Source organism: Vanellus vanellus (assembly GCF_965231255.1).
Source record: "Vanellus vanellus genome assembly, chromosome: 3".
NCBI classification, from domain to species: domain Eukaryota; kingdom Metazoa; phylum Chordata; class Aves; order Charadriiformes; family Charadriidae; genus Vanellus; species Vanellus vanellus.
Genome location: NC_138907.1, coordinates 41,118,407 through 41,131,020, shown reverse-complemented (window position 1 = coordinate 41,131,020; position 12,614 = coordinate 41,118,407). Strand labels below are relative to the sequence as shown.

General features: G+C 43.8%; 1 protein-coding gene across 1 annotated transcript; it reads left to right on the top strand.

Moving 5' to 3' along the window:
- Window positions 1–8,592: 8,592 nt before the first annotated feature.
- On the top strand, window positions 8,593–12,409 carry COX20 (cytochrome c oxidase assembly factor COX20). Its single transcript, XM_082480833.1, has 4 exons — window positions 8,593–8,713; window positions 10,733–10,847; window positions 10,990–11,053; window positions 11,647–12,409. The coding sequence occupies exons 1-4, from the start codon at window positions 8,681–8,683 to the stop codon at window positions 11,786–11,788; spliced, it is 354 nt and encodes a 117-aa protein (XP_082336959.1). The 5' UTR covers window positions 8,593–8,680; the 3' UTR covers window positions 11,789–12,409.
- Window positions 12,410–12,614: the final 205 nt, after the last annotated feature.

Genomic DNA, 12,614 nt, shown 5'->3' with positions numbered 1-12,614 from the left:
GAGCTGGTTACTGAGGTTTAAATAAAATCAAAATGCCTAAATTCTACCCCTCTGAGCACACAGCAACTCTGCATTTTTTTGGAGAAAGACTTAATAAATGAAATGGTGAGGGTTTGGGGACTGTTCCATGATTTGACTTAAAGTAACAGCGTAATGCCTGAAGTTCTTCTTAGGGATTAGTCTTTTGCCACAACTTGTCTGAGCAGGTAATTATGCCAGTTATAGATAAGATTTTAAAGAGACCTCTACTACATTCCAAATAAATCTGAGGCTTGCCTGTAGTTAGGTTGGGGAGAAAAAAAAAAAAAAAAAAACACAACCAAACCCCAGAACTTTGAACAATAATTTTTTTTTAATATTTATTACATGCATTCGAAAAAAGATGGGGGATTTAAGACAAATGCTGTATTGCAATGATCATCTTGATCAACGAGTTTAAAGTATCCTCGCAGGAGATAAACAAATGTAAAAAGGAAGCCATAAAATACAGGAAGGTATGTATCACTCCCAAGCGCGAGGATGAGGTGGGAATCAGATGGAACCAACACTATTATTCAGAAATTATACTATCATAAGCCCAAGTTAGCACTCTGAATGACCATTCATCAAAATAAGCACTTCTTTCCCTTCCTCACCTTAGAAATGGCCCCTCTCTGGAGCACCAGGTCTGGTGAAGTTTGTTGTTGAAGATTTCCTGCCAACACAGACTTCCCCAGGATGGGAAGAATAACTCACCAGCTACCTCTGGCTGGTTGTAGGCTATTTTAGCTTTAGCAGACCAGAAAAAACTAATCTATTAGACATCAATTATATCCAGCTCTCTAGGAATTTTAAACAGTTTATAAGTAAGGTAATTAAGCACATGTTTAGCTTCTGCTCTTGTTCTGCAGACGTACTGAGAAGGCACAAGCCTGACATGCTGGGAAAAAATAAAACTATCAGCATGGGAAAATGTATGGGAAAATAAAACTACCAGCATAAATAAAGAAACCTTTTCCCCAGGTCAGTAGCCACTGAACAGATGCCCACGCTCAGGAGGTCTGAAATTGAATTTAGGGAGCAGCTAGCTATCCCACTGGTGAGGATGATGGCACTGGGCCCTACACGAAGGGAGACCCCTGAAGGCTTCCCCAGCAGCACCACTGCGCACATTGAAGGGGACAACAAACAGTTCCGTGCAGAGCTGGCACATGAATCTCCCTGGTCCACCCGGGAACAACTCCCCCATCAACCCAGAGAGCTCCAGTTGCCCTACTATTTTCCAAAACCTCGGAGCACAGCTTCTGCCCCCCGTCCAATCCTGCTGGTGCTCTGTAGAGTTAATTCATGGATGTAAGTGACTTCAGCCCAGCACCCGATGCTTTAGGCAGGAAACTAGGATCCTCCAAAATAAAAATACGACAGAAGGTTGCAGCCCTCGGTAGCCAGTCACCAACAGACTGACTCAGCCTTCAGGCCAGGTCACAGTGTGCCATCAGGAAAAGGGAAAAAAATACTGGATCCGTAAACACTAGTAACAAGATATGAAGTATTTTTCATCTCTGATCCTTCTCAGAAAGCAGCAGAAACCACACCAGGTACAGAAATATTTATATGCTAAATTAACACTCTCAGTGTGCAAGACATGAAGTCATTCCTGTCACGAATGAGAAAAACCTTGAATTCTTGCCAGGGAAATCTGGACACCACAGCGGGACACCTAAGGTGCCTGCAAATCTGGAACAACTGTTTGGAAATAACACGTTGACTATGATATTTCAAATCTCAGCCTTGCAGACTAGCTGTTTCTTATGAGATCCTTCTAAAGCCATAAGCTTTCTTTCCTTTGCCCCTTGCCAAAGGTGCGCTATTTTGTACAGGAGACCCTGCCCTAGCATGCTGAAACCAACCCTTGTAGCATGAAGAAAAAATATACCCTGACTTCTCCAAATCTTTCCATGTATTTTGGATGGCGGCTGTCTTAGGAGTATTCTGTCCCTTCCAGCGGAACAAAACACCTTGCATCTGGCAGGGTGTTAGCGGACAGTCGTGTCACCAGACAAGGTGGGGTGGGGATAAATCAGTGAAATACTCTAAGTGGTACTTGATTACAAAATTAAAATCAAAACCCCAAATCCCCTACCCCCCCCCCCAAAAAAAAAAAGAAAAAAAAGAAAAAAAAGAAAAAAGAAAAAAATATAACGAGATCTACCTGATGTACCTTTTTTTTTTTTTCTATTTGATACATGGCATAATTTCTGAACATCCTCTCCAGTTGTCTGATTTGAGTGTCTACTTTGGTATACGCTGCTCCTTGAATGTGACTCCTCTTTCCCTGTATGATGCTAATTATACATCTACTTTAACGGCACACTGCGTGCAAAACACATCGTCAAAGTGGCTCCTGGCACAGCACTCCTCTCCTCCCTTACCCTTCAGTTCAGTGATATCATTACATTACATCACTGTCTGTGTTAAGAATGAACCAGTTGTCCAGACCACAGCGCACTAAAGCTGTGAGAAGGTTCCTTCCTTTCTCTGGGCTTTAGCCTAATCTTGGCAAAAATGCAAGAGCCACAGTGAGTAATGCAAAAAGTTAAATTAGCTAGTGTTGGATACATAGGGAAAGGTGTAGGGCCAGGAGGAGCACACCGTGATACTGCCTCAGAACACCCTTGCAGCCTCCAGCGACTTGTGCTGAGGGAATTCTTACATCTGAGAGGGTGTCTGAGCATTTAATAGCCTTCAACAGATTCTCCCCCCCCCCCCGAATTTTCTAGTTGTATTGTGCTGTTTAAACAGCTTATTTCTAAATACATTTCTTACTGGCGCAAACCTCTTCAGTTTGTTATGAATTCTCAGAAACCACATCCCAAAAGAAACAATTACCATACAAATACCTTATTAGTTCTACTCTCCAGTTTTCCCTCGAGAATTAATAAAGATTAAGCCCGACACATTCATATGACAGACACGGAACACGAGGCTCAGAGTTCATAACAACACCCCTCCACACTGTTTGTGATAGAAACCTCAGGACAGCTACTGTATTTTGAAAAACGAAGATGTGAAATGGAAGGGGAAGTTTTAAAATAAAGTTAGATAAACATGTTAGGAATGAAACAGGCCTAAGTAAAGTAGTTCTGAGGCAAGAGAAGAGCTCCCTTCCACACTCCTGATTCCATAACCCTATGATTACTAGGTCATTATTATTCAGATTTGTTTCAGAAATGGCATGTCTCCTAATGTCTTCAGTTTCAGAAAACAAGTTCTACATCTTACAGACTTGCAACTTAAAAAAAATGGACCAAAAAATGGCAGAAATAAATACCACCATTATCTGCTTGAAGTGGATTACAGTGCCATACAAGAAAGCTTAGTGTCTGTCAGTATTTGCCACTAATACACTTAAGACGTGCTTTATAGACAAAATAGAAGTAATTTACATTATATGAAAAGTGTTGGTTAATTAAGAAAACCTCTGTTCTATTTTTAGTCGGAAGCATCCTTAAGTCCAATTGCCACTAATGAGTCAGGAAATTCTAAATGTAGCTCCATCTCTAACAGTATAGCTGCAATTATAACTGTTATGTTTTATATAAGTCTTCTTTTTTATATAAACCCCTCTTTCTTTTTGAATCAAGTGCCTGAATAAGATAAACAGATTAAAAGATCTGGCAGAAGAAATAAAGCCATTAGAAGCCTGCCCTTATTTCCCTGGCTTTTAGAGGAGTACGTTGAATTAACGTGTTGCAGCTGAAAGGACCATTTGTACCAGCAGTTAGGAATAAGCTAGGCAAAGTCAACCTACAGAAATGATCAGCGAAGCCAACCCAGAATAAAACTGTCTTGCAGTTGAAATTTCATTTGCATTAGCACTAATTCCTGAGGAAGCAAAAAAAAGTATTTTTTTTTTATTCAATTGCACGAGCGTGGCTGCTGACTGCCTTGGCAACAGCAGCCTGCACACACTTGCTGCCTGCCCCATCCCCACAAGGGTGGTTACTCTGACATAACCCACTGTACAGTGTATCTACAGCCATCACCATAACTATTTACCGCCACAAAACTACCAAAATACACCACTCCTACACACTTGCATGCAGTAACATAATGCCCTTCTCCTGAAGGACAAACACCCTCATGGCAACTGAAGACACGAGTGGAATAACCATCCTCTTCCTGACTTCTGGCAATTCCAAGCATCCCTCGCTTTCATGGCTTACAAAATGGCTAGTGGTCACCACAAGCAATTGCTTGACTGCTATTTAAGTAGCTTCAGGGTGACCATGAAGACAGATAAAAAGTCCTGCTGGACATCTTCAAAATTGGTCTCGGGGCGTGCCCCAACTATAAGACCAGGAACCTGATGGCCTGCTACCTACCAAACAACATCTGCAACAGAGCAGCTTCTTGAGGCACTTGATCTAAATCTGCACTGTTCTCAAAGGATCAGCATGCTCCTCCCCTCACAATGGCCAGGAAACAGCTTTTTGCGTAGTGTTAATCTTTCCACTGCATCAGGTGGCAGAACTGGTAGTACAAAGAAAAAGGCAGGATTGCACAGCAAAGAAGAGGAATGCCTGGACCACCTCTGGTGTCAGCAGCACACCTGGGAACACCTTAAGCTACGTGTGGAACTGAAAGGCAAAGCCAAGAGTGGTTTGGTACCAACTGCCAGAGCAGCTCCCACCAGTAACAACTGCTATGGACAGACTGGGAGGAGAGCCTTCACAAACTACCCGGGCAGAGCATGCAACCCTTTGCAAGATGCTGAATTCATCTCACTGAAGGTTTGTTATCTGAAAGGTCTATGGTAGCCATCAACCTAAAGGGGTTATCATCCTTACCGCCTATTAAACATATTTCTTAGGACAGGCTGCCACAGCTTTTTCAGGTGCTTGCTTCTCCACAGGGCTACATAAACATCTTATGGTATAGGAATAACTTACATGACCCAAGAGGTGCTAAAGGTAGGGAATTCCACGTTTGTGTGATGGCTTCCTCCTTCTACGGTATACAGCCCAAATTGTTTCACAAGTGATGAGATCCTTGTATGTAGGTTCAGACCCATCAAGAAGATGCTTTGTGTGATGGAGGAAATAAGCACTACAGAAGTCAGTGAGCCACATTCTTGTCTGCACTGTTGTGACACGAGGGTCTCTTGTCTGCTGCCCCATGTCCTGTACATGGTGGCCTCTTTCCCGCTGCAGGACTGTCAAGTTTTGCCTGGCCTAACCTTTAAACACAAAGGTGAAGGCTGATGGGACAGAACAAAGATTGCTGACAAAGATCAATCCAAACCATTTCCAAGCTGTTAACTTCAGGATGGAGTGGGCAGGCATGCAGCTTCACAGCAAAGGATGCTACACTTTATTGATCAACACTAATAAAAATGACTGCATTAACATAGGAAAAGTTCAAACTGCTGAGAGTGAGTGTCCCTCAGCACACTATGATGGATAAAATTGAGCATGCATAGGCAGCTTCCACCAAAGGTCTCCAGCTCCAGATAACGTCATTAAGGAAAGAAGTATCTTTCTCTATCAGTGACGCCCTCTAAGGTCAGAAAACCAAGGCAGCAATCCCAAACGTATATACAAGGTGCCTGGCTTCCAGAAACAGCGCAGTGTCCCTGTCAATGGAGGAAGGCAGGCGTGTAGGCCAGGGCTCTTGCTCAGCTGCCTTCCCTGTAGGACACACAGGCAGGATACAAGGGAGGATACTCTGGGATGCGCTTCTGCTGGGCCAGCTGTACCAAGGGTTTAACCAATAGTCGGTCCAGCCCTTGTAGCAAATCATGTTGGCAAGGCAGCGGGCATATTTCAGCAGCTCTCACGTTCCCTGTACTATCACCCACATAAACATACCAGTACCACATGCCCGTACAGCCTCATCCTGCTTTATCAACTAACAGGCTAAAACCTGCATTTTAGATACCTAGAACAAGCCATCCGCATTTTTATTTGAATCCAAGATGTGAAAAAAGACATCCTACTTTCAGAGCCTTCAAAACACATCTAGAGAAAAGCAGCAGAAGTATGAGGCCTGCACTTCAAGAGCCCTGCCCTCCTCAAGAGCCAGAGGACATCACCCCGTGTCCCTGAATGCCCTGACGTCTCAGGTCCCTGCGGGCAGGCAGCAGGCTATCCCAAAGCGTTGTGTCAGCGGCATCGCCGCTTTTAAGCAAAGGAGGCTCCAGCTCAAGTGTCTTCACTGATCCCAAGCACTGTCCCGCAGCCCTCTGTGTACTTCCAGCTCCACAAAGGGCACCAATTGTAGAGCAATTTCTAAAACAGATGAAGCACAACTATGAGATGCAGCAGTAAAGCAGATTAATGAGCGAGTGCCAAAGAGCAGGGGAAAAAAAAAAAAACTTGAACATTACATTTATTGCTAATTGATATTTCAGGGTAATTTGTGTGATTTGGATATTTGGAAAAGGAATAAGCGGTATGTAGGGAAAACCACGTGCTTTTCCTTAGCCTATTCTTGACTATCAGACAGAAGATGCCCTATTTGTGTACTCCACTCTCCAGCACCTTAATTCTAAAACCAATTTCCTGTTTCAAAGCAAAAAAAAAAAAAAAAAAAAAAAAAAAATCTTTCCATTCTTCTTCAAAATACGAACTTCTGCAGGCCGGGCCACCTCATCAGCAGTAAAAGTAGTGTCTATTTTTCACCATTTGTGGCCTTGTTAATTTCTTGTCATTTCTTACTAAATTCCTCAACCTTTATCATTGCTTAATAAAATGCAACTACATTTTTTAAACCAACCAAGATAAAAACCTACTAACTTTTTCAAGGACAGATTATGTGAGTAATTTTGATTTTCACCTACTATAGTAAATGTCCTGTTTGCAGCACTACATACATAATATACAATAGCTTTCAATAGCCTAAACTACTCACAATTCAAGCAATGTTTACTGATTTTTTTTAAAAGGATAGTAAATGTATCAAATCAGTGTGTTCCATGAATTTGGAGCATTGCCTGCAAAGTCTACAAAGATGGTAACAGTGATAGATTCGGACTGTTGAGAAGGATTGAGTCTTGTTTCTAACCCATCAGATATTTAAACAGCTTATCCAAATGTACAATAGCACTTTTCAAGTACTGATACATCAAAATTGATTCTGTGTAAACGTGCATCATTTTCAAAATCCTGAAAACATGTAAGTAATGACATAAAACTCAACTTGGCTTAAATTTCAGTATGCGAGAAAGACCATTTTATTTAGCATAGGATTAAAAAGAAAAACAACCACCAAAAATATTTAACAAGGTCTGAAGATCTCATTTCTCCTGGGAAAATAGCATTTCAAGACACACTGTTTTTTTTAAAGGGAAGTGCAATACTACACATCTCTCACCCTTGTTATACTTCATTGCTAAGATGCAAACAGTCCTAAATGGAACCTACCCTGTAATTCACTACTTATCAGGTAGAGACTTGTTTTCTTGCTGCAAAATACACTTTTACAGCATCTTGCAGAACTGTAAAACTCTGTCCTATGTCACTTAGCACTATTTACCTCTTCAGATATTACTACGGGTACAATTATATATCTAAGGCGTCATTTCCAGTCCGTCTACCTGATTTATCACAGGACTTGCACCTACGGAACCCACTAGCGTTTTGCCTAATTTAGCTGTGAATGTCCCACACGAGACCATTTTCAGGGGCACTACTTTTGAAACAATTCTTCCCCCGCCTCCTTCCCCCCTGCCGCCAGGGTACTTATCTCCCAGTTGCACGTCACCTTTTCCTCACCCCATTCCAGCACTCTGGCTCGCTTCCTGCCCACACCGAAAATAACCTCTCCTCAAACCCGCCATGTCACAGACTCGCCTAGGTTGGGAGGGACCTTTAAGATCATCGAGTCCAACCACCACGTCGATGTCGTTCAGGCGACCGGCACCCCGTGAAAGATCCCATAACCTCCTTCCTTCTCCTGCTAGGTGCTACTCACTGAGCGTTAATTACGTCTCCTCCTCCTGCTATTACCCTTTCAGCTTTTAACAGCTCGCCTCAGGCGGGCCGGGGCCTAGGCCGCCAGGCGGCTACACTGCGCCTGGGCCTCTCCCCGAGGACTGACGGCACAGCCACACGGCGGACCCGCGCCACCCTCCCCACGTACAAAGGGCCCGAGGAGGACACGGCCCCCGCCCGTGAGGGCGCCGGAGCCGCCTCTCTCACAACACACAACTGCAAACCCCGGCAGGAGCGAGGAAAGACCGGCCCGCTCTGCCCCGCAGCCGCCGCAGCACCGGGCCCACGCTCGCCACCCCCGCCCCACACCCAGCGGAGGCGCGCGCCTGGAGAAATGGGGGGGCGGAGGTGGGGCCGGGGCGGGCGGAGCGCGAGCGCCGGCGCCGCACTCCCCCTTACGCTCCCCTCCCCCTCCCCCCCGCTGCGTGCGTGCGTGCGTGCGTGCGTGCGCGCGCGCGCGCGCCCCGCTCCGTGACCCATTTCACCGAACAAAGGATTTTGCTGGAATCTCAGCGCTAGACCTAAAATGGCGCCGGCGCGCTCGGCCGCCCCCGCCTCCCCCCCCGTCCCCGCAGGCACCATAGAGACGGGGCGGGGCGCGGCGGGTAGAGCGGCCTCTCCGCCTGCCTTCTCTAGGCGGCCGTAGTCCGGCCTCGCTGGTGTGCGGCGGGGGAGGGGGCGCGGGCCGGGGAAGGCGCTGTCGCATCATGGCGGGCGAGGGCGACTCTGAGCCGAGGAAGGTAATGGAGGACGGAGGGGGTGGCTCTTCCCGCCTCGTAGCTTCCCTCCCACCGGCCCGGCTTGAGGCGGGCGGCTGAGGGAGCCGTGGTCCCGCCTCGCCTCGGCCGGGTGGCGGGGAAGCCCCCGGAGCGGCCGGGTCGGGTCCGTAATCTCCACAGACGCAGGAGGCCGGCGGTGCGCGGAGCCTTTCACGCGTTGTAAGGTTTCACGCCCGTCCCGCTGAGGCGCGGCCGGGTGCCGGGAGGAGGAGGAGGAAGAAGAAGAAGAAAATGAGGATGAAGAGCTGGAGCTGTGCGGCCGCCCCACGCCCACGGAAGCCGAGGGGGAGCCCTGCGCTGGGGCGCGGGAGGGTGTCGCCGAGCAGTGCTGGTTTCGCTCCAGAGGAAATAATGAGGGAACAATCCACGGAAACCGATGGCAGAGCCCAGGCCCTGCGAGGCCCGGGGGGGTGGGGTGGGGGGTTTCGGGTTGTTTTTCCACGGGCCCTTCTACGGGGCTTTGTGGGTGAAACACTGTCGTGACACTTGAGCCTTCGTAACGCCAGTATTTAGCAATGGTTAGAGTCACAACAAGCGATTTCAAGTATAGCAACAGGTGAAATACTATTTTAAAAGGGTGCATCACGCTGCACAGACGTAGCAGGGATACCTTCTCAGCCAACAACAACAACAACAACGTATCGAGTGTCTTCTTCCATACGAGAGTACTTGAAATTACTCATTAGGAGCCTAGACCCAACATAGACCAAATCCTTTTTGTCTTATTTGTACACAGGGATTATGTGGAAACAGCTGATGGCCATCCATAGGGAAGGTAGATAAAATTATTGATGGGGATTTCCATACTTGCATACAAATCCAGCTGTTGTCCTATTGCCGCAGCCAGACGTGTTTCACAATGACTTGTCTCACAGAGTTGTTAGCCCTCCACAGATAGTTGACTGTAGTACTCCACCTTCAAAATCTACTTTGGCCAAGTACAAAAAAAAATTAAACCATTTAAAAATCATCTTTCAAGGTTTTAGGTGGTACAGTTGCGCATGTGGTATTTAATGGTCTAAGGATGTAAACACAGTAGCATGAAGATGAATTCTTACACCATCCCTAACAAAAGAGTTAGTAGCAGAAAGCTGTGCAGATGTTACTGCACGGTGCAGCCACCTTGATGCTGACCCATATCATCTTGAGGCCTTTTTGTATGTAGTTTCCCGCTACTGCTGGAGGTGCCAATGTGCGTTTGCAGGGATGTTTGTCAGGTGGGAAATACAAGATGTATTCAAGTTAGAAGACTTGGGTCATGCAGAAGCCAGCATAGGCATCTCTGAAATGAAAAACGTATTTGTCAGTTCACAGTTGGGTTTATGAATGCCACATGTAATTACCATTTGAAAATTAAATAGAAAACTGGTAGGTTATAGATGTGAGACAGAGTATGAAAAAGTTTGAATAATTTTTACCAGTAGGTTCATTTAAAAACTTGGTTTGCATATAGAAGAATATCTGTGCACAGCACCTGCCTATACATAGGATTAGATTAAAAATTACTGGTTTATAAATGTCTTTATTCAATGCTCAGCATAAGGTTCTCTGTTACATGCATATTCTCTGGTAATTTCACTTTTTTTTTAAGCACATTTGCCTTTTCAGATCTTAAAATTACGTGACATAACTAACTGCATAATTGATTGTAACCTTAGCCATTTGTTCTGGTGTATGTTGGTTTTGAACAGAGGTCCTGGATTCTTGGGGGTTTTCTCCCTTCCTTTTATGGGGAATATAAAGGGAAAAAATAAAATAGTTCTTTTATAAGATTCAATAGGAAGGATGGATCAGAAGTTTTGTACAAAATGGCATTGCCCAAGTCAATAGTTAACTCTTCCAAAACCACTCCTGATACAGTTGCGCATGTTCATTTCTGCTCAGATACAGAGTGTGCATGTTCGCTTTTTGCTCAGTTGGAATCATAGACTTCTACAAAAGTAATTTTTTGAATTTATGGTGTGCGTTTTTTTCTTCCAGTCCTTTAAACTCCTTGGATTTCTTGATGTTCAAAGTGTCCCATGTTCACGAGAATCCGTGCTCTATGGCTCCGTGGGGTCTTTAGTTGTGGGTCTTGGACATTTTTTAGCAACTAGTAAGTACTTATTCCTTCTGGGGTTTATATATTTATTTGCAAGGAAAAATTAATTCCTATTTGCTTTTAGGTTTTATTAATAATGGGAAGTCATCCAAGTTTTTTTCTCTGATTTTTTTGAGGATTTTTGTTTTTCTTCCAGGTAGAGTTAGAAGATCTTGTGACTTTGCAGTCGGTGGCTTTATTTGCACAATGTTAGGATACTGGTATGTAGAACGCTTCTTGAATTTTGACAGACCTATGTTGGCTGCTTTGTACAACATGATCCCCATGTGACCTTTCACACTGTTTTTGAAACTCCATAAAAAACTTGCCTAGCAGAGAGTCCTCTTCCTTCTCCCCCAAATATTTACTTTTTTAAAGGAAAAGTGTTCAATGCCTTTGAATTTGTATGTTAATATTTTTTTAAAAAACTTGCTATTGTTTTCTCGAATCCTGAGAGATCAAACCACCCAGTTACTTCCGTCTTTCCTAATTCTTTCTTTTTTTCCTTCACATATGCCATCCTTTTGTCCTAATTATAAAGGCAGCATGCCAAATGGTCATGAAATTAAGATTCAAATTACAGAAATTAGTGTTTTCCAATGGACTTGTATGTCCAGCTCCTCGGTGGCTGCATAATATTTGCCTTAAAGAAATGACTGTTACCCTAGTATTTTTATTATGCATCATTTCATATTGAATTTTACCAGCATTATTATATGTGGTTTCAACTTTTGAACTGGCTGAATAACTCTGATTTGATACTGTCACTCATATAAAGTAGAGAATTGTGTTTTCTTTTCATCCCCTCCTCTAGGTTTTACTGCAGGTACAATTTGGCGCAACACAGGATCCGGCAAAGAATGCTTAAAGAAGGAATGAGGAACAAAATTTTATTTGAAGGCAGTTCTCTTGATCCAGAAAGAAAACAAACTGGCAATGAAAGAAGCGATTCATAGTCTGCTGCAGAGGAATCCATGGTGTAATACAACTTTGGGAGAAGGTGGTCCAAAAATGGCAGTCTTCCCTGTAAATGTGTGAGGTGCCTAAAAATCATGCTGGTTTTCGTAGCAAATCCAAGTGAATCTGTTAAGTCAGTATACAAGCCCTTCTTTGTTTCGTGTATGCATGTATATGACTGTGTACACAGTTAAGAATGACCTCCTATTAAACATCTGGGAACTGATGTCTTCTATTACAGGGTCGCCGAGTATTAACGACAGGGTTTCAGGACTACTTTAACTTGCATTATAAACAGAATGATATGTTTTAGCAAAGTTGTAATTACATCTCATTTACATACAGGAAAATATTTTTATCAGCTGTTCTCTGAGCAAATGTGTCCTTCAGTGCTACTGTTAATTATGCTGTTTGTAAAACAGGAATATTTAAACAGTAGGTGAAGGCTTTGCTTGTGCAAGGTGGGTGATACCAGTCGCCTTTGTAGGATTTCAGCTGCGGAATAACTTTGCATAATTTATATACATTGTGAAGTTGAAGGATTTCCATTTTTGTTCTGTGTGAAACTAAGAATAAAATCACACTTCAGAAGCAGTCTAATCTATGTAAGTAACTAATCTTTTTACTTGATTAAAAATCTTGCTCTTCTGTTTAAGACATTTCCTTACAATTGGTGGAATAATAATTTACATTATTTGTAAGTAGCAATGGTCAGTAGTTTGTTGGTTTTTGTTTTCTTTTTTAAAGAAAGGCATGTTCGACTTGTATATTTCACTGTACATTTTCAGTTAAATGAAATAACGCTAGATAATTTCAAGGAAACCA